This window comes from Danio aesculapii, chromosome 14 (genome assembly GCF_903798145.1).
Source record: "Danio aesculapii chromosome 14, fDanAes4.1, whole genome shotgun sequence".
In the NCBI taxonomy this organism is placed as follows: Eukaryota; Metazoa; Chordata; class Actinopteri; order Cypriniformes; family Danionidae; genus Danio; species Danio aesculapii.
In genome coordinates, this window is record NC_079448.1 from 22,845,360 (window position 1) to 22,868,398 (window position 23,039).

The window sequence follows — 23,039 nt, forward strand, 5'->3', positions numbered from 1 at the left end:
AAAATATTTTCTTTACTGTTGAACAGAAGACAATTACACAATCACTCATCAATACATTAATAAAAAGAGAGATTGGAATAAAAAGAAATTGATAAACATCAAGATTTTTTTTTTTTTTTTTTGCTAAATGATAACTAATTTCATTTACACAAGTTGTAGATTTAAAACCATAGCACCACAGTACAAAGATCTTAATATAACATTATTCCAAAACAGAGACATTGAAACTTAAAAGGGGAGTTTATCAGGCCATGAAATGTGCTTTTTCAAATCACATATAAACATATTAAAAATAATATCTGTGAAAACTTTAATAAGGAGCCGTAATGAATTTACATCAATAGACTTTTAATGTATTTCAATGAAGCAGTTGCACAAACATCACTACAGGCAGTCAAAGAAAAAGCAGACAATACAAAAATTACAATGCAAGCTTTTCAGCAAACGAACCACTGCCCAGTTGACTAGACAGCTTGTTTTCAAAAACAGGTCTGTAGGCTCACTCGTGTTCATGGGTTCACATTGGTTCTGGGTAGTTAAGTTAATGTTAAGCTGGAATGGGAGATCTGGTCGAGGCAGTTTTAACTCAAAGAAGTCAACAAACCTTGAGGACAGTCTTTGAGGCAAGCAGCAGCTTTTGTGAGAAACGTTGGCTAAGACAGACCTGTGGAATGTGACCAGGTTAGTTCTGCTAAACCGATGCTGGGACGTCTAATCAACATGTCGGTTGTTTTCTGAAGAGCGAATCAAATGGAATGTAAAACACTTGATGCTCGCCCAATACCGGACACGCTCCAACCGCAGAACAACGCTGAGAAACTGGACCAAACAGATGCAGGTGCTGTGATTCACAAGCTTCAACCGATGTATATGCGGTGGAAGTCGTTGGCACCAAATGCAGCATTGCACTTTGGGCACTTTCTCTGACGGGTGTCGTAACGTGTCTTCACGCACTCGAAACAGAATACGTGGAAGCACTTTGTCAGAACTGCGTCCTTTACGCGTGAATTGCAGCATGGACAAGTCAATCGGGCCTAGAGTACAGAAAAAAAAAGATTATTTAAAGCTATGGACACAAAACTATTTCAGATCCTCCATAAAAATGAATATGAATGACCTTGTATTCGTTTATTTCTTCATTCAGGATCTCATCTCCATTTCGAATGTTCTCTGCCGGTTTCTTGGCCTTCTCGATCTTCCTGCGGAGTTTGGATATGTCCTCCTAAAATAGACAAATTAATAATGGCATCATGTTAAAATAAATTCACAAAATAGTCTGTCTCTTTTCATAAATTTTCCCAAATTTTGTTAATGATATCGAAATTTGATGACCTACAAAATTACATAGCAAGAAGATGCCTAAACTATAGTTAATAGTTACAATATACAGCTAACTATAGTATAGTTTGTTTTCCATAAAAAATGCACAGTTTTAAACTAATTCGATATCTCAGAACTCTCTGCAGTTTTTAATTGATTGCCTTGAGGATATTAAATGTTGGATGGCAAAAACTTCAACTTAATAACAACAAAACTGAGGTTATCCTCGTCTGCCCCTCAAAAACAAGAATGTCTTTTTTGGGGGCTTGGGAAGTCTTACACCATATGTTAAATCTCAAGTAAAAAATCTAGGAATTATCTTTGATTCGGAGCTTTGTCTATAAAAACAAATTAGCTCAGTGGGTAAGAATAGTTGCTATCAGCTGAGGATCATCTCCAGACTCAAATGCATTCTTTCCTTTCAAGATCTGGACAAAGTCATACATGCTTTTGTCACATCTCACCTAGACTATTGTAATTCCTTATATATTGGTCTCCCTCAATCTTCATTGGCACGGCTGCAGTTGGTTCAAAATGGTGCACCAAAAAACATGCCAGTTTTAGCATCCCTTCATTGGCTTCCTGTTAATTTTAGAATTCAGTTCAAGATTTGACTTATTGTTTTCAAAGCACTGAATGGGCAACACCTTATTTATCTGAACTTATTAACCTAAAGTCAACTCCTCGGTCCCTTAGGTCATCAAATAAAATTACACAGCAAATTCCTCGACCACGACTTAAACTAAAAGGAGATAGAGCCTTTGCAGTCGCTACACACATTTGTGGAACCAGCTGCTACCGGACATTACGAGTGCTTCTTCTCTCTCTATTTTTAAGTTCAGACTTAAGACACATTTTTATTCTATTGCCGTCCCAGGCTTTTAATGTTTACTGTGCATTGTTGCTGTAATACTATTATTCTTATTATTATTTTTATTGTTATTTTACGGTTTTAGAATGTGTGTTATGGTTTTGTTCAGCACTTTGGTCAGTGCCAAACTGAAGTTAAATGTGCTTTATAATAAACTTTACTTACTATCACTACAAAATAATACTAATATAAACTTGATAGAATTTATTATGATCATTATTAAAAACTCTTTAACTTGCATTCCAATGCCGTGTTCATACCAGACGCGAAGCATCATGTCACTAGTTCTAGATTACTCGCAGGATATTGTCTGCTGTATTTGAAATATTTCATTTTTGAGGCAAATTTTGCAAGTTCATGGCAAACACATTGCTTATTCCGCTTCATCTGTGTCCCCTGTTGAAATTTGACTCAGTTCATGCATTTGCATTGACTTTGTAATATGTACTCTGCTAGCCGGCAGCTAGCTCTCTGCAACTCTCACATGGTCGCCCACTTAAGCCAAGCAGGACTGCTCCTAGTCAGTACCTGGATGGGAGACCACATGGGAAAGCTGGGTTGCTGCTGGAAGTGGTGTTAGTGACACCAGCAGGGGGCACTCAACCTGCAGTCTGTGTGGGTCCTAACACCCCAGTATAGTAAAGGGGACTCTATACTGTTCAGTGAGTGCCGTCTTGGCTACAGGAGATGAGGAGATTCCCCCCAATGTGCAAATCGCTTTGAGTGTTCAGAAAAGCGCTTTATAAATGTAAGGAATTAATCTACTTCGCTTAAATTTGCATTTGGTGTGGACCCAGCATATCTATTTTTTAAATCAGTTTCATGGGTTAAATTGTGTTCCTGATAATGGTTTTAATGATAATTAATTGTCAAAATCTCAGTCAGGCCATTATGATGCCTGTTAAATGGTTAAACTAAATAAAAAAGATATATGTTGCAATAATAATACTTTATATTCATGATCTTTTATTTTGTTAGGTTCCAGTTATTAAATAAATGTGCTTCATACGCATAGTCACACTGCACATTTTGCATCGACTTCCATTCACATGCATGCGAATGCATCCGATTGTGTGAATAGATTTGCATTTCACTGCATTCCAAAATTCTAGCTTGGTGAAGTCTAACTTGCGATTTTAACACAAGTTTAATATTGATTTAATATTGATTTTTGTATATTCAGAAGTGGTTTATTTGATTTATATCTTTATGGTTTGTTGATTTATCACCCGTTGATTGTTTTTGTAAAAGGTAGTTAATAGGTATTGTGCCTGGTCCTGGAAATTTAAGTTGTTTGCTCTATGATGAGTTCAACTAAAATGTGTTGAAGTTAAAGCTTGTTTTGTTTTCTTTATTAATATATTGTTTTGCTTGTTTGATTGAATATTTGATTTGGTTTAAGTGATTAAACCATGCATTTGTTGAAGCTCAATTTTTTATTCAATTGAATTATTTGAGAAACTGTGGTGGGGTTTTTATAACCCCTGACGCCCAACCCACTTTATTAGCCAAATACTGCTACACAGAATTATTATGTTCAGAAACGTAATGCTTAATGCCTAGTGTGATCGCAGCTCTGTTATGCATATGACATATCTCAGAATACTCACCTGTGCACGTCTGGCATTGAAAGACTCCTTCTCTCGTGAGATGCTGTTCTCAATCACCTCTTCTCTGACTGAACGCAATCTCTGCTGCACCCCCTCCAGCTGAGTCCTCACCTCCTCCGACAGCAGCACGGACTCCTGCGCCTGCAACCGACAGACAGCGAGATATGTGTTGTTATGAATCTGTAGATAACCTCCATGACATTTACTGTTTGTTGCAGTACCTTGCGTTTGTTCATCTCTAATGCCTGCGTGCGAAGCCCCAGCTCTCTCTCTGCTGCGCTGATGGTGCCCTGCAGGAGGCGCTCTTTCTCCTCCAGCTTCCGAACCACCTGTAGCTGAGCATCCACCTGAGAGAAGAACAGAAAGATATATTATGGTATGAATGTATTAGTTATTGCTGAAGTATTTATAAACAATGAACGATACATTACAGTGTTTATTCATCTTTAATGTAAATTGTTGTTAGTTCATGTTAACTCACAGTGCAATAATTAATGTTAACACGCATGAATTTAGACGTTAATAATGCATTAGTCATTAGTAATAATGATTAATAAATGCTTTACAGAATTGTTCATTACTAGTTCATTTTAGTTAATACATAAACTAACATTAACTGATTAATCCTTATTGTAAAGTGTGACCAATCATATTGTCTGTGGAGTTGCACATGTGAAGCGCAGGAACAAGCAGCATACATCTAGGATTTCAGTCTTTCATTGTATTCAGAAGTTTGGTGATTTTGGATATGCACATTTATATCAGACTTTCAAATACATATTGACTAAAAATCAGATAATTTTGATTTTCGAATGCAGTAAATTACAATGCAGATAACGTTGACAGAAATATGGAACAAAATCAATGCCAAATGTATTGAATTAAAAAGCTTGTTGAATAGCACAAACTGAAAAAAATAATACACCGTATTAACAAGTTCTTGCATTTTAATGACTTGAATTGCAGGGTTTGTATTTTTAGGTCCTGAAATTTAACATAGCTGTTTATTTCAGCTGTGAATAGTTCAACTAAAAATATTTCAAACATGTTTTCGTACTTATAAATTCATTAATTCATTTTCAATTTCCAGGATTCACTTACAAAATATTCAATACCCTTTAAAAATACGATGTATAATATTCAAAAGGTAATTTTCAGTTCATTTTATTTCAGTTCAAATATTCGCTTCCATAAATTCAGTGGCTCAAATTCGACTGTTAAAATTCAACATTACATCCGGGAACTGCAGGAAAAGCAATAGATTGCAGATTGAAGATCGCCAGCTGCTCTTCCACCAGCAGGTGGAGATGGAATAATTTAAGATTTTTTACCCAGTAAATAGACGAGAAAAAAGCTAATAAAGGCACAAAAGTAGCATTTCATATTAATATCAGTGTCTTGGACATTATAAGTAATAAAATGAGTATGAGTTAAAATAAGTAAATGTCTTTTGGTCATTTATATTATACACTCCTAGGATTCAGCGACCAGATGTTGTTCTGCAATATTTAGCCGGTTGTTGCTAGATCGGATACGTTTGCGGCCGGAAGTTAATGACAATTATTTCTATTATTTATAAAATTTTCCCATTTATTGTATTTTATTAACTCTACCTCCACCCCAACCCTAAACCCAACCATCACAGTACCGTAAAAACAGTTGTTGTACAGAGTATTATTTATGTTATCTGTTAAATTTCCAATAAATTGTATTTTAACTACTCCCACCCCAACCCTAAACCCAACCATCACAGTACGTAAAAATATTAATTAGTGTTACAACAGTTTCATTAAAAAATGCTGCTTTATTAATGTGCATAGTCGCACTTCCGGCTGGCAACAGATCTGAGCTAGACCTTTACCATCTTTAATCTCCTCACAAGCATTTGTCTCCCATACCGGTATCGCCAGTCGCGCCACTGCTCAGACCAGTGGCGTTACATGCACATTAGAGATGCGCGGATGGGCTTTTATTTCATCCGCAACCGCATCACAAAACTCATCATCCGTCCGCCATCCATCCGCACCAATATTTCTGACCAATTTTTAAAACCGCACCCGCCCGCCATCTGCTGATTGGGCTCTTTATTTGAATGGCTTAATCATTTTTATTATTAAATGAATGTTTCTTTATTGATTATTAGAGAATAGAAAATGACTTTAATGTAGACATGTAGTTAATCCAAACGTGCAAGCCAAATTCAGCATTAATTGGACGACGCTTGAAGTGACGCCTAAACGATACGAGGACGTGTCTTTGGTCCTCGGGTCTTTTCCTTGCGTCCTTCCCTCGCATCCCGGAGGGGTGGAGCTAAGACACGAGGAAAAAAAAGCAAGGAAAGGAAACGAGGATGCCACAATGAAAAATGAGAAGCACCCTATAAAGCTCTCAAAATATCCAACACGAATATCAGCAGTGAACTCCGTCCTCCGATCGGCACACACAGGGACAAAAAATAAATAGTCTAAATTAAACTCACTGTACTGTACATTTTTTTTATAGTAGCCTAATAGAAAACGCATTTGACACATCATTTCAACATGCTACTATTTAGCCTATTACTAAATGCCTATTTCACTTTATATTTTAGCAAATAGATAGAATATAAGTCATTTACATTATAGCCTAATATGTTCACATTTGTAGTTGTCCATAGCAACCCCAAAAACTTATCTGCTTGTTCTTGCACATCTAATTAATGGGCACAGTTTTTCGACTATTTTTTTTAATTTACTTTATTTTTATTTTTTTTGCTGTGGAAGTTATTGAGCTTGTAGAAATCGGAAACAACACCAATTCTGCGACACAGATGAACCTCTATTGATATCTCTATCAGACAATGCCTATTTTATATGCCAAAAGAAACAACAGGCAGTAAAAAAATATTAAAATAAATATCTTAATGTAGGCATAGGCTATAGTCGCATGCTTTGGCAAACATTTGAAAAAAAAAAAAATAATAAAAACGTCCTATCGTAGTTAAGCCTTATAGGCTCAGTCACCCCCACAATTAGAAATTCAATTAACCAAATATATATATATATATATATATATTATATATATATATATATATATATATATATATATATAGATATATACTATCCCTCTTTGAGCGAACATGAAGTCTGACCAGGCTAAATTGCCTGTATGACAAGTCTATGCCCAATAACACATGAACTTACGATCATCCCCACAAACTTGAAGCATAATAAAAAAATACTACGCTTGCGACAAAGAAATTCTGGCAAAATAACCTTAAGCCTCAGAACATAAAAGCGAGGCCAAATAACTAATACACAACATGTCTAGAATAGAACAGGCTAAACCAATATGAACGTAAAATTATCAGCTGACCGAACTTAAAAGTTTATATTAAACATGGGCTATGTGTAGTCTAGATAACATAGGCTAATTGGTTTAATATGCCTGACCTTAGGTCTAGTTTGAATTTTCTTGGCACTATGCAGGAATAAAATAGCATCTACTGTGTCCGGATTCAGACGAGAGCGCCTGGCCTCTATAACGCGCCCTGCACTGAAGGAGCGCTGGCTCACAGCACTTGTTGCTCATAGACTCGACTAGACATACTACCTGATGAAAATTTGACTATTTCAAAGTGTGCTCGATTTTTTGGATGTAGGTATGGTCAGATCATATTTAACAATTTATACATATATTTTTTTTATTTGATTGGTACAACCGCCCGCCACCCGCCCGAATTTAATTAAAATATTATTTTTCGTCACGTCATCCGCCCGATCCGCGGTTTATCCGCGGAGTCCGCGGCTGAAACTGCCAACCGCGCATCTCTAATGCATAAACCGTCTTTTGATAAATATGATGTTACATTCTCTATCTTTATTAACTCATTCTTCCATAGATGTAAAGTATAATATTGACTGACTGCTAAAGAATATAAACGTAAGAGAAAGGAAATAAAATAATCATACAAAATTCAAACCAGAGAGATTTTATGAGAATGTCACACAAAACAGTTTACTTTGCAACTGTTTGGACAGATAGTGTTAGATAAAGACAGTGTTCAGGTACGATTTAAGGTTGGGTATGGATGGGACGTGTAATTTAAAATAATTAACATAGCGAGCTAATGCATTAAAAGAGCGTCTTCAGTTATTAATACAGAACCGTCTAATATATGGCATAAGCATTAAGGGGTTACTAGAAGTGTTTGCGCTGTTTAAACGCAGCTTTTTTTCAGGATTGGGGTAGGCTATAGTTTCATTATTTAAATTATTATTGTTGTTGTTATTATTTTATTATTATTGTTGTTATTATTATTATTTTATAACATTTATTTAGGCTACTGCGCTTGAATAAGTCATCCGTGGTTCTAAATTAGTATTACTTTTTAACACTCTGCCTGCCTTTCATTTTTCTAATTTTTGGGGTTCTGCCATGGTGCCATGCGTTTGTCCAGATTAATTGTTTTTATTGTTATGTACTAGCTATAGGCTTACGGCACGCCTTTATTTTTATATGAACGAAAAAAAATATATATATATATTTTTTTTTACTTTATTATTTAAAATGATTGGCGACCTCTAAAATATAGACTAAGACGAAGGAGAATGAATGAATTGATGAATGAATAAAATATTTGGCGTTTTTTTTATACCTGTGCGGCTTGTACGCGGCAAACGCAAACGAGTGGCCGCGAGCTCTGGTGGCCGGTCACGGTCAGAGCCAGCACCGCACGTCAAATACTGGTTGAGAGATGCTAGATGGCTGCCAATATTTGATGGGAACACCTCTGAAGTTTCAGATGATATCTGAGCACCTGCCCATTTAAGAGTCTGTGAATGGCACTGCAGAACAACGTCTGTCGCTGAATCCGAGGAGTGAGGTTTACGCGATCACCAACTGGCTTCTGTTACATAAGGGCAAATATAAATGACCAAAAGATCATTTACTTATTTTATTCATACTCATTTTATTACTTATAATGTCCAAGACACTGATATTAATATTAAATGCTACTTTTGTGCCTTTATTCGCTTTTTTCTCGTCTATTTACTGGGTAAAAAATCTTAAATTATTCCATCTCCACCTGCTGGTGGAAGAGCAGCTGGCGATCTTCAATCTGCAATCTATTGCTTTTCCTGCAGTTCCCGGATGTAATGTTGAATTTTGACAGTCGAATTTGAGCCACTGAATTTATGGAAGCGAATATTTGAACTGAAATAAAATGAACTGAAAATTACCTTTTGAATATTATACATCGTATTTTTAAAGGGTATTGAATATTTTGTAAGTGAATCCTGGAAATTGAAAATGAATTATTGAATTTATAAGTACGAAAACATGTTTGAAATATTTTTAGTTGAACTATTCACAGCTAAAATAAACAGCTATGTTAAATTTCAGGACCTAAAAATACAAACCCTGCAATTCAAGTCATTAAAATGCAAGAACTTGTTAATACGGTGTATTATTTTTTTCAGTTTGTGCTATTCAACAAGCTTTTTAATTCAATACATTTGGCATTGATTTTGTTCCATACAGAATTCTTAAAAAATGAATCAATTATGGTGTTGTACAACAAAAAAGGGGAAAACAAAAAAATTGCGCAACAGAAGAAAACTGTTAGTGTTACCATCTTTGCAGTTCACATGGAATAAAAATAATATGGTTTTTCATAACAAAATACACAATTTACCATAACAAAAAGACAAAAAAATTGCTGGATGCTGGAGAAATTGCAGACCAGTTTGTTTATTATTGTAATGTCCCGTTATCGTTTAGTATTGTAATGTTATTCAGTGATTTAATGAGATTTGAAGTGAGAGATTAATGCAATAATAGGACTGAATCTGATTGTAACATGAGAAGGCTATTACATATGAAGAAATGGGAGTGAAGTGATACAACTGACATGGGTAGGTCATGTGATAGCGTCAAATGGCGGATGCAGTACATCTAAATTCCATTCAATCTACTGAAATTCATACTATATAGAACACACAAGTGTCATGAAGTACATTCAAATGTAGTAACTACTTGTGCAGTACCCAGCTATACTAATAGGTGGTTGAGAAAAAAATTGATAAAAAAAATCATACTAGTTAACACTAGTTAACAAAATATTTTTTTTCTCATTCCAATTGACTAGATTAAATATACCAAAACACAGTAAAAACAATATACCAGGTGTCAGCGCCAAATGCCTCATTGTCGGCACTGACACAGTATTTATTAAAATAAAATAAAAAACAAAGATACCCTACCCAGTGTGTTGTAGTAATATGAACAAAAGTAGGCCTAATGACAAAAATATTATTAATATAAAAAAAATTATAATATTATTCTGTTTCTGGAATTTAAATTTCAAGCAGCAAATTTCACCCCTTAAATAAATAGCTTATTTTATAATATAAAAATAATAGACCTTGTATAGCTTGTTTATTAGCAGGCAGCAATGGTGAGCCCACAAACTAGTGCTATGACTGGTCAGATTGCCTGTCAATCAAACTCCTGGCAAAAGGTCAGCTGACTCCAGAACTTATTCCAGAAGATGACATCAGCACTACACATGAAGCTCACCCACCTGTGTTTTAAGTGTGAGCAGCTGGTCAGCGAGCTCCTCTTTCTCCTCTTTGAGGAGTTTGTGGATCTGGTTGGATTTGATGCGCTCGCTCATGAGTTTGAAGTTGGCATCATCCTTCTCTCTGAGCTGCTGCATCAGACGAATGTTCTGCTCCTGCATGTCTTCAAACGCCTGGCCCGTCACGTCCATTTCACTCAGCAAAGCATCTTCCTCCTGAGAGACAAAGATTGACTAATTTGGAATTTCCATTGACTTTTGCAGTAAAGTGGGTGTCATTCATTGCTCTGTGTTAGTGTCTTTGCACTGAAATTTTCGTATGCGTTTTTTTTCATTCATTCACCAAACAGCAGCAGGGGAGAGGTGCAGTCACTGAATCCAGCATGTTTGTCATAAAGCTATCTGTGGCTGAAGTGATGGGATTCTGTACTTTGCTTTTCGCTTGTAGGGTGGCTCTGAACTGTCAAAACACCTCTCAGGGCGCATTTTCGGATGGTTTTTTTTATGAACGTTTCAGATGCAGTTTGTCAATACAAGGTCGAATTTATCTTTTAACGTGCGAAAAATTACAAACAAAAAATTCGGATTCAGTGTGCAATAACCTTTAGTCTGACACTTTTGTGTGAATCAGAGCTCTACCTGCTTGGCAAGAGAGAGTTTCTTATTGAGAATATCGATCTGCTCCTCCACAGAGCGGATCTTTCTGAGAGCTTCTTCATCTGCCATCTTCTTTCCTTCTCTCCTCTCCCTCTCCTCCAGCTCTCGCACCCGCTGACGGAGCTCCTCGGCCTACAAAACACGCACACAAGTTTTATAAGAGCAAGTTTAGAACTTTAAGACCTTTGTATGACCATGAAAAGAACGTAGAACAATTTAAAGCACAAAAGCAACTCACAGATTGTTCTTTAAATGTAAATTAATGGAATATAGAAATAACTTTTGCTGTACCTACTGATCACACACTGCAAAAAGTGATGTTCCCTAATACAGTTTCTGTATTGTTTTCAATTACAAATGTCTAAAGATTATTCAAATAAAATCTTTATTCTGGAAGAAACATCATTTTTTAGTTAAAATGTATCAACAAATATGATTAAAACAGTAACAAATATCTGCCAGTGAGCTCAGAAAACAGTTGTGATGAAAAATCCTTCAAGAAATTGATTTCGAGGAATCTGTTTTTAACAGTAAACCGTGCTTTAGCTAGTTTTAACCGTACACTCAAATACTCAATTAAAAAAAATATCTATATTTTTGTTACAAAAACACAATCAATCCACCTCATAAGACATGCATTAACACCATAGTGGCATATAGATTAGTTCTACAAATGATTTTGTGTGCTTTCTGAAGCTTCAAAAAATGTATTATTATCATTTACTGGTATAACTTATTATACTATTTATTAAAATAGTATTAAATAAAACATTGATATTTAAAACGTTTTCATTTATTTTTAGAATCATTACTCCAGTCATTGATAGGCCTGTCGAGATAAAGAATTTTTGTTGTTGTTGTCACAAATATATATTTAAACACCAATAACTATTAAGGTCATGTCTAAGTTTTGTATGACAAGTCGATATATTGCTTATTGTGACAGGCTTTGTCTTCAGTTTCACATGATCATCAGTGTCACTCTAATACTGGTTCTAAATTATTAATAACAATTCATATTTATAAATTCAAAAATCATTGTTATTTGTGTATTTACTGTAATTTCGATCAAATGCTGTCTTTATGAATATAAGAGAGTTCTCTCAAAAACAAACCAATATAGAAAAAAATGGCTGACAAAATTGCTAATTTACAGCAATTTCTTGTACATTTCAGTTATGTACCTCTGACTTAGTCTTCTTCTCAGCTGCCATCAGCTGCACTTTATCCCTCTGTTCTTTCGGTGCTGAGCGGTACATGTCCAACAACAGCTTCATCTCCCTCTGGGACTCTTGAGCTTTCCTGAATCATAATCATATTATTTCCATCAGCTTCTCTATAACGATATTAGCTCTTCTCAAAGTCATTTTCATGATCATAATCATCATCATTTAGAGCAGAATTGCTTACTTCAGCTCCACCCGCACTATTTTCAGCTGCTCCATCTCCTTGCGTTTAGGCCCTCCAATTACAGCACAGCGTTCAACTGCGATGTCTTCTGATTGGCTGCTGCTGGCGCCAGCTTTGTCTCTCTCTTCTTTCACCCCTAAGCTTCCGGTGCTGCCACGCGTCACCCGCTCTCTTTCTCTTTGCTCCTTCTCTTTGTCCTTTTCCTTTTCTTTTTCTTTATCTTTTTCTTTCTCCTTTTCCTCCTCTTTCACCACAGTCTCTGCATCTGTACCTGGTTCAGTCTTGACCGTTACGCCTAAAGAGAAAATATGCGAATTAAAAATAAATGCAAAAGATAAACTCAACAGTGGCATTAAAAGAAAGGGTTTAAAAGAAAGTGCATTTTATTAGGACCGAGTAATATTTAAAATAAAATATAGCATTACTTAAAGAATTCTAAAATGATTTGGTTGATTTTTAGAAGTGCATCTCCATAGAAAATTTTAATCATTTAAACATTTTTTTTCTGGACAGATAGTCTAGCCCTGAAAAGAGTATCTTCTTAGGCTATACTAGTTTTGAAAAACATTAAAAAATAGGGGAGTTCTTTTGAGTTTATTCTACCATGTTTACTCTATTTATACTCCATTCATTCATTCATTCATTCATTCATTCATTCATTCATTCATTCATTCATTCATTTATTTTATATATATATTTTATTATTAGAAATTTTAGCAGACATTCACTTGTAAATACACTTTTTTAAAATATAAACATAAAACTTACATTTTAACAATTAGAGATTGAAAAAAAAAGAAACAAATGTAACAAAAAAAAAAAACAACCACCAACATAAAAATAATAATTATAAAAAAAAAATAAAATGGTAAAAGCAGGTACTATAAGCAGTAAACATATTAATCACAAGTTTTATATACTCTTTTTTTTTGAGCTAGTAAATATGAAAAATTATTACTACATAAAAAAATAATGATAATAATAATAACAACAACAGCAACAACAACAATAATAATAAAAATAATAACAACAACAACAACAACAACAATAATAATAATAATAATAATAAATGAAAAACATTGCAAATAAACTTTTGTTCTAAAAACTGAATACTTGAAGTTAAATGTAATTCTTGGTTGTCATTTTACAGTGTATTATAATTTTTTTTTTTTTATTCATTCCTTTATTTTCAAACATTAACCCCATCAAGCCTTTATTTGGAAAGTTTGTCAGCTAATAAACATATGCACAAAACAAATCTACCCAGTTTCAGCTTGTAAATATACACTGCTTTGCGCTTTGCTCCAATAAACTGAAGCTTTTGTAAATTGATTAACAGATTAAGCCACTTTACCAACTCATTTTTATTTAGATTTACCATGACATACTACTTACACCTTTACCAAAGTAAGCTTGCTGTGTTTGCCCTATACACAAAGTGTGTGTGGCTGCAAATTTAAAAGCAAAAGTAAAAAACATACATGCTTTCAATACCATTGCAATATGTCATATATCAAGTTTTCCATAACATCTCAATATTGAATAAGCCACACAATGCGAGTCATTACTCAAATCCTTAACATAAAGGATGCAGGACAAAATACACACAGAAATGTAATGCCTGCTAATGTGTTCTAACCTTAAGTGCAATCAATAGCAATACCTTAGCAAACACCACTGAAGTCTGGGTAAAGAGAATTCTGAGAATTATTTTTTAAACGCATTTTAAATGTTAGTGCTTAAACATTACAAAGACTCTGATGTATGTAGAAGTATATAGTACTGAAGTATGGAGACACATTGCTAAAAAGTTTTCACCAATTTTGTGTTCAGAATTTTTTTGGCGGAACCAAGATGGTGGCTCAGTGGAGAGTGTGGCCCCACCCCTAATGCTAGATTATATTTAAGAATTAAAGTATTCGTGAGAGTAAATTACATACAAAAGTCAATGTAAACAAGCAAAAAGTGGCAGATTTCTTCCTGGTGGCGTGAATGATGCAGAATGTGGGACGCAGAATTCCCAAAGAACATGACGCATTTGTAAAGAACATGCAGAATTCCCCTCAATCGTGTCTTCTGTGCAAGTTCAAAAAAAATTAAACTCAAGGGGAAAATTCGTGTCAGGCAAAAAATCGTGATGCTTTGTGACTGATGTGAACCCAGAGTAACACTATAATATATAATGCTACGAATAAGCATCTAGGGCTGGGCGAGAAAAATAAATAAATAAATAAATAAAATAAATAACAATATTATGTTTCATTCGGTATCAATAATTATTAAATATTTTTAACAATCCATTTAGGAATATTAGGATTTTTTTATTATTTAACCGCTTAATTTTAATTTTACTAACATTACTAAGGGAAATAGATTTAACAGTCAAAAACAAAAATATTTAAATTAAATATCTGATCTCTTTATAATAAAATAAACATGTGTTAAAGAGACTCTTAAACTTGATAAATAAAATGTTACAAAGTGTGTGCAATGGTAAATGCTGAGCAATCTTCAAACAGCAAACCTCAAACTCTGTCAACAACACAAATTATGATAATCAAATCTGAGCTCTCAAGTAAAGGATTTAACCATCATTATTCAAGTACATATTGCAACATTACAAATTGTGAAGTTGGATGACTACCTCAGTGCTAAAAACGTGCTAGAGGCTGGGATACACAATAAAAGGAACCAAAAAGCCACTGACAACATCCTTGCATCCTTTTTTATTTACAATATCTTCACTGCTGCAGGCCACACCCCTCATTTTGCCAAGTGTTCTTATTCTGACCTGAAGTGACAAGCACGAGTGCGTGGTTTCCTTCACCATTTACAATGTGCTTTTCGCCCTGACGTCTCTCGTAACTAGGTGACCATCAATCGTTTTCTCAGAGATGACAAACAGACAAACCATTGCTGCAGCTCTGATACAAGTTTATGGAAAAAAGTTAAATGCAATGCAATGTTTTAGATGCACTGTGTTTGTCTGAGGTAATCAGTCTGCAGTTATTACTGAAATGTGCATATTCCATACAAAGAGTGAAGCAGATTGGTTAGTTCTACCTTTTTGATTCGTGGTGCTCTCACAGCATTCGGAAAAGTTCAGATGCTTTCAACTATGTGTACCTGGAAAATGCGTGGGCGTCATGTGTGCCCACTTGCGTGCGTTGCTTTCATGTGCGTACTGTGCAAGTCGAGCCCCTCCATTGGAAATGGACACACTTACATCCTAAGCTTATTGGCATTGCTTCCAACGACCACAATCAGCAGCCTCAATATAAAAAAAACTATAGCCTTCATAACAAACTTAATCGTTATTGACAATGGTGTTCCGTCAATATATACCAATAATGATTTTATCGCCCAGCACTATTTGCATGATTAGTTTTTTACCGCTGTTAGTACTACTGTATACTTTTTACTAGCTATCAGAATACATAAAGTACGTCCACAACTCGCAACTAAAAACACAATCAAACATGAACTGTTCAGGCTGTATAAAAGCAATTAAGCTAACATTACTAGAGGTAGCATTAGTAGCATCCGATTGTAGCATTGTTTGACTGTTGAGAGATGAATGTTTTCCTGTCAACTGGCATGGTTTCAGTGCCACCAGTGGACATGCACCCAGCATTTGAGAGCAGAGCCTATTTATATTATTTAAAAAAAAGATTTTAATAACTTATTTTAGTTACTTGGTGTTTGTTTTTATCATTCAAATTTGGCTGGGTGGTTAATAACACGTTTATTTCTGTTGTGTGACAAACTCAAGAACACATATTTTAATATCTCTTGACCCAGATTTTAAAAATAACAATGGGAATGTGTACCAGTGGTGCTGGGTGTAGCAGAGCCGCTGTCAGGCTCCGCCTTCACAGTAACGTCAGTGGTCGGGGCAGGGGTAAGTGGAGAGACCGTCTCTTCCTTTACATCCATCTCCGTGCTGGACTGAGACTGGACAGCAGCATTGCCTTTGGCAGCCCGGAGCTAGAAGAAATGACAGGAAATTTAGAAACCACTAGTTTTCTATTATCTCCTGCGAAATATGTTAGAGGCAATAAATCTTTGTTCTTACTTGGCTGAGCTCTTGCTGAGCCTCTCTCAATCTGATTTTATATTTGACCACCTCACCCTTCATCTGCTGGTTATGGGTCTGCAGTGTACTGATCAAATGTCTCATCTCTCGGTTTATGGGGCCTGAAAAAAGAAATTGACAATGCAGAGTTAGAGTTTCCCCACAATATTTCAAGGGGTTACATGGTGAGAATTTTTGCACACTTTAATGTTCAATGCATCACAATTAAAATAATAATATTAATAATAATAATTAAAAAAAGAAGAGGTTTATTGTCGCCAAAGAATGGTCAGTGTCCAAAAATGAACATAGCAAGTTGTCTGTTCATCACCTGGATTTCAGAGTAAATTCAAATGCGTTACACACAGGTTTACATCAGCACCATAAATAAAACAAAATCAAAATACACAGTTTAGCAAAATCTGCAATTCTCACACAAAACATGTCAAGGAAGCACAGTGCTGTCATCAACAGTTGCTCTAGTCTGAAAACTCCAAATACACCCCAAAGAAGAAACCCAGAAAAACCCTATAGCAGGTGCTGAATAAACAGAATATTCCTGGGCAGAAATTAAATAATCACAATGCAAAAATGCATTTCTTACTTTGTCTCGTTTTTAGTCTAAAGATCTAAAAATTCTTAGATCAAGTAAAAAGCAAAATGTTTTGTTTACACATTTAGAAGAAATAAGTGAAGATTAAGTTTTTCCTAAACAAGCTAAATTATGTTCAGTGGGGTAAGTATTGGCCGAGCCAGCATCGCGATCCTCCGCCCCGTTGCAGCAGCAACCCTCTCGCAAAAAATACACACAGCCCCGTTTACACTAATGCATCTTAGTTTTAAAATGCCATTTTAGAACAAAAACGATCCACGTCCACACTGGCATTTCATCTAGCATTTCTAAAGAGATCTCAGTCTACACTATGCAGCTGAAAACGCACATCACGTGACCACACACACACAGACACTCTGTCATGCGCTGCAGCATACGTGCGTGTCTGAGCTCGAGCAGTCAGCAGGTGCTTGAGCACAAAACCCCAGAGAGCTGTGCACGTCGGACAGTTTATCAAGGATGTACCGCTGTATCGCGTCTCACTATAGTTGTTAAACGTGATATTTAATTAATCTTGTCTCTATCTAACGACTCTTCTGTCTTTTGAAACTATCAGGTAACGTGTCACAGCGTCAGTACACTGCTTCAATCTTTCGCTTATATACTTGTACTTAGTAATTTTAGTGAAAACCTCAGATGCTGTTGGTTGGTTCCTGTAGGTTGTGCATCTTTTTACAAACCAAGTTTGTTGACGCCATTATACCGACACAGATCACTATGCCTATTCATGCCAGAGTCCCATGGAAAGAGTGATTGACAGGTGGTAATTATGTGTGTAACTTCTTTTTATTTATTTATGATTTGGTTATGGGTAAAACAAAGACCATACGGGTCAGGTAGTTGAAACGGGTGGCTACAAATAATTAATTCATTATGAATTAATTAAGTATTCATAAATAACTTATTCACCGCCACCTATGACGACATCATCATCATCAATCGCAATGTTTCACATTAGATGTACAATGATGTAAATGTACAATGCCAAATTGGTTGACATAGCCCAACCCTAACTAGAGACAAGGCAAAAAGAAAAACTTTTTTTAGCATAAATCGTGCAATTACCGTAGTTAAAAACAATTAATAAATACAACCCTGTAGCTCCTTGTCAACTGTAATTCAGACTCAACATTGCGATATGGATGCTGAAACAATATATTGTGCAGTCCTAATACTAAGAAATATATTGATGCCTTATTCTGTCTAAGAAGCCACATTATCTCACAGAAGGGTTTATTTCAAACACTAGATTAAGTTATAAAGTGATTTTGGAGTAAAAGAATGTGATTAAATGTGGTGTTTTTCAGTTGTAGCAGTATGTACTACACATAGGCGTAGTGCACTGTGAAGATATGCAAACATTCATTATCATATCACAGAATTATCGTACAAGTAAATCATCTGGGATAATAAAGGTGATATTGCATAGCTTGTCAGTGAACTATGGCTATGTCGTAAATGCTGCTCCATCTGAAAGCACATGCTGGAGATTTACTACTCTTCACAAAACGACTTTGCGGAATCACCTTTGATTAAACATGCTGCCTTGACTTATTTTTTGTTTTTATTCTAGCAAGATCTGACAACTCTATTGAGTCAAGCTGCCGTTCATTCCCTATGATTAAAACCGTTTCTGCAAAAATATGTTTACAAACGTGTCTCATTAAATCTTGAGATATACTTCAACTGTCCACAAACTATTAAAAAAATATATAAAAGCATAACTGCTACATCACTACAAAGAGAACAGAAGAAGCTTACCTGCTTGTTCATTAGCAGCTAATGTCTGTTCAAATTCAATCCTGAGCATCTCGTACTCCTTGCGCACTTGTGCTAATGTGTCTTCCAGCTGAATGACTTCAGTGCGGACCTTACGCTGCAAGGAGACCTCATCATTCTGTAATGAACACGGGCATTATCGCTTCACTTCATCTACATAATGTTACCCATCACTGCAGGGACTGGATTATTATATTCGCTGGTCCTTGACATACCTCCATGTGGTCCAGTTGGCGCAGACGTGCAGTCCTGGTCGTGTTGAGTCTTGCTTTGGTCTCGTCCAGCTGAGATTTCAGCACCAGAGATTCATTGTAGAGCACAGAAAACTGAGACTGCAGACAGCGATACTCTGCACTGTCTCTGGCCACTTCTTCAGCTCTAGACAACAGCTCCACCTGACAGAAAGAAAGAAAGAACTACAATCACTTAATTCATGTCAGACCTCAGGGCTCAAAACTGAGCAAATGGTCACATTTTGCAACCTTTTTGACAACCAGTGCGGCTAAACTTAGTTTGAGATTGAGACTCATAATAATCAAAATAATACACAATAAAACTAAAGCAATCGCCCTATAATATAAACAAGCTAGCAATGACTTCATTCTTGGTGCACTAATCTAATACTGCTAGTAACATGGCAACAACATACTTATTTTAGCTAGAAACTGTTAGTAATGTGACAAATCATGTTAACAAAATCGTAATTCTTAAAACATGCTAGCAACAGGTTAAGTCATGTTAGAAATCCTTGAAAAGCAAAATGCTAATCCAATTTAACATGCTAATTAACGCTAGAAACAGGCTAACAACATTTAAAAGCATGCTAGTAACTTGCTACTATCTAGTTATCTACATTATTGCATTCACATACATTCATTTCAATAATATAATGCAAATTCTCATTTCTTTTTAATAATACATTTAGGATAATAATAATCATTTTAGGATAATGTGTGGTACATTCCCTGAATCTAAGGGAGTTTTTTTCTCTGTTCCAGAGTGTTTGTGCCCTCAAGTAGTAGCTGACAAGAAGCGATCTTTCAAGGACAAGATATGACAGCTCGGTTTGTAATTTTCCATTCCAAATATCAGATTTAATCTGCTATTGCCAAAACAAAAGATGGATGTGAAAGCAATTGGTGCATATGCTACCAAAGACTTTACCTTCATGTTAGTATTCTCCTGGTAAACTGTCTGCAGGTCCTGCTGGAGTTTCTGGAGTTCACTGAGCCGATTCTCGGCCAGCTCCCTGTTTTCCTCCAATTCGCTGTTCATCTCTTCAAACTAACAAGAGACCAAAGGATTTAGTGGATTTATTGTGTATTATTATTTAAGGTAACAATCTAAATAAATATTGCAAAAGTATGTTATTTAACTTTGATGACATATAAAATATGCAAAAAAACAGTATGTATGTAACAAAACATATTTTACATGATATGCATTATATTTTTATACATCAAAAGCTTAAACACCATGCTTAGATCATTAAACACCATGCTTAAATCATTCACTTAAAAAATAATAATAATTCATCTATTCATCAAGGAAACAATACATTTTAAAGATTTTATGTTGATCTATATTTCAATTTAAGAATTACTTTATGCTGTTTTTGGAACTTTACATCGACCAAACATTTCTGGGAAAAAGGCGTCAACATTTCTAATAAAATATTAAACTGCTCAATTAATAATATAATTAATAATAATAATAATAATAATAATAAGATATATTTTTTGCATGATGAAGCAAATTAAAATAGTTTTTAAAGATCTGAAAATTCAGAAATAAACCATAAAATAAAATTAATTATTTAAAAATGTTAACAAAAAATATGAGACTGTTCCCAATCTTAGCCAAATATAAAAATCCCTGACTTTCACTGACTAAGAATTAGATTTTCCATGACATCTAATGAACCGAAAAACAGGCCACTTTGTATAATATTAAAATGATTTAAACATGAATAGTATTGTGCATGACAACCACTATTGATATTCAATGTCTTGGAAAAAAAAAAAAAAAAAAAAAAATCTACAAATTCCCTGACATTCAATTTCTGGAATAGACCTTTTAAAATGGCAAGACCCGTGGAAACACTGATAATGTTTCCAAAAACAATTATTTCAGTTTCGCTCTTTATTACATCTTTTTAAACAGATAAATGTAGCTGTGATGAGTTTACATAAAGTATAAAACACTTTATTAGTACTGACGTAGAGAAGTGTACATAAAGCTGCTTGCTTTGTGACTACAGTGAGATTCATTGCCACTAAGAGCAAACATTGATGTCAAATGTTTCATTTACCTTTCTTTTGTTGATAGTGATGGTTCCACATACACTGCTTGCTTCACCACACACCTTGTATCCTTTACTGTTCACCTGGTTATGACAGAAAAGCACAATATTAGTTCTGACACATCATAAAACAATAAAATTCTAGATTTTAGATATTAGATTTTAGATCTTAGGTTTACCATTACAAATGTCTGTCAGAGTCAACCAAAACTATAATGAAGGTTCACCCTTGAGCATCTTAGAACATGTTGTTCCTTATCACACCGTTAGCTTAAATTCCTTTTTTTACTGTGAAAATACATAAAAATCTTGTAAAAGATTTATTATTTTTTTATCTCATAAACCATTGGACTTGCAAAATCCTAAAAAGTTAAGAAATATCCAATGAAATTTGTGTTTTACATGTTTCTTGAAAATAAAATTGATTTTATTTTTTTATTACACACTTAAACACGTTGACGCGTGTGGTATCTTCAGTTTCTGCCTTCTCACTATTTGAGCAGCATCTCCAAAGTCACTTCACCAGCATTTTACTGCTTTATTGGAGAACTATTGGCATAATGGTATAGACAGAAACTTGAAGAGTCTTTTGTTAATTAGACAAGATTTTTACTTACAGTGGTTCCTCGTTATTCGCATTAGTTATGTTCTAAAAATAAGCCACGATAGGCAAAATCAACGAAGTAGTCTTTATTTTTATTTTAGCTTTATTTTTTACAATTATTAAAGATGTTTTAAGGCTGTAAAACCCCTCACTACACACTTTATGCACTTTTCTCAGACAAGCATTAACATTTTCACACTTTTCTCTCTTGTTTAAACGCTCTCAAAGTTCAAACTTTTGTAGAAAAATAAGTCCAGTATAATAGAACGAAACCAAAGATCAAAACCTGTTGTCAGGAGCAAACATTCATCACTGTAAGTAAAAGGTTCATAAAGCTTTTTAGCTTTTGTGCGGATAAATGTTGGCATATAGCATAATGTTCTTTTTCCTGCAGTCACTGCTCTACAAAACTAAAGCAGACTCCATCCTTAAGAGATGCATCACGCACATCACAGCTGGAAGTGACACACAACAGACGCTCACATTCGTATGCTATTTAAAATGAAATTATTCAGATGGTGCTCTGTGGCGTGGTGCTTTCTTGCTGCGGACAGTTACAAACCGATGTTGCATGCATCCTTGTTGAAACTTACACTGCTAGCGATCAACGATTAATGTTAATTTGGCAAGCTGAACGTATTCTGTACTGTACAGGAGACACATAGGAGATTGATTGAGAAAGATCTACAGCCAATCAGAACACAATGTGCTGTAAAAAAAATAAAATAAAAATAAGCATGTCAAATTGCACAAAAAAAAAATCTATGAAACTGCAAGGCTGTGAAAGGTGAACCACGTTACAGCGAGGGACCACTTCACATTTATTTTTTTCCTTGAGTAGCAGCAAGCCAATTTCAAAATAAGTTCAATGGAAATAAGTGACACTTGGGACTAAAAAAACAGTCATACGGGTAAATTTGTACAAATTGAGATTTATACAACATCTGGAGTCTGAATATACTGTACAAGCTTTTAATGTGGTTTGTTAGGATAATATCCTATCCTTTATAGTGTCGAGATGATGAACTACCTGTAATCTGAGGGTTCGAAAAATCTGAACACTGAGAAAAATGACCTTTAAAGTTGTCTAAATTATTACTCAGCAATGAACATCATAAATCAAAAAATTATGTTTTGTAATATTTACAGAAGAAAATTAACAAAGTGTAATCAGGGAAGATTATCTTAACATTCTAATGATTTTGCCATAAAAGAGAAATTCTGACTGATACAATA

General features: G+C 34.8%; 1 protein-coding gene across 1 annotated transcript; it reads right to left on the minus strand.

Moving 5' to 3' along the window:
• Window positions 1-327: 327 nt before the first annotated feature.
• Window positions 328-22,380, minus strand: LOC130240371 (E3 ubiquitin-protein ligase BRE1A-like). The gene is made up of 15 exons (XM_056471853.1): window positions 22,366-22,380; window positions 21,209-21,283; window positions 20,062-20,181; window positions 19,113-19,292; window positions 18,880-19,015; window positions 16,506-16,627; window positions 16,261-16,417; window positions 12,431-12,725; window positions 12,205-12,322; window positions 11,003-11,152; window positions 10,367-10,579; window positions 4,023-4,148; window positions 3,802-3,942; window positions 1,118-1,222; window positions 328-1,034 (listed from the first exon to the last, which is right to left on the minus strand). The coding sequence occupies exons 1-15, from the start codon at window positions 22,378-22,380 to the stop codon at window positions 858-860; spliced, it is 2,130 nt and encodes a 709-aa protein (XP_056327828.1). The 3' UTR covers window positions 328-857.
• Between the last annotated feature and the right edge of the window lie 659 nt (window positions 22,381-23,039).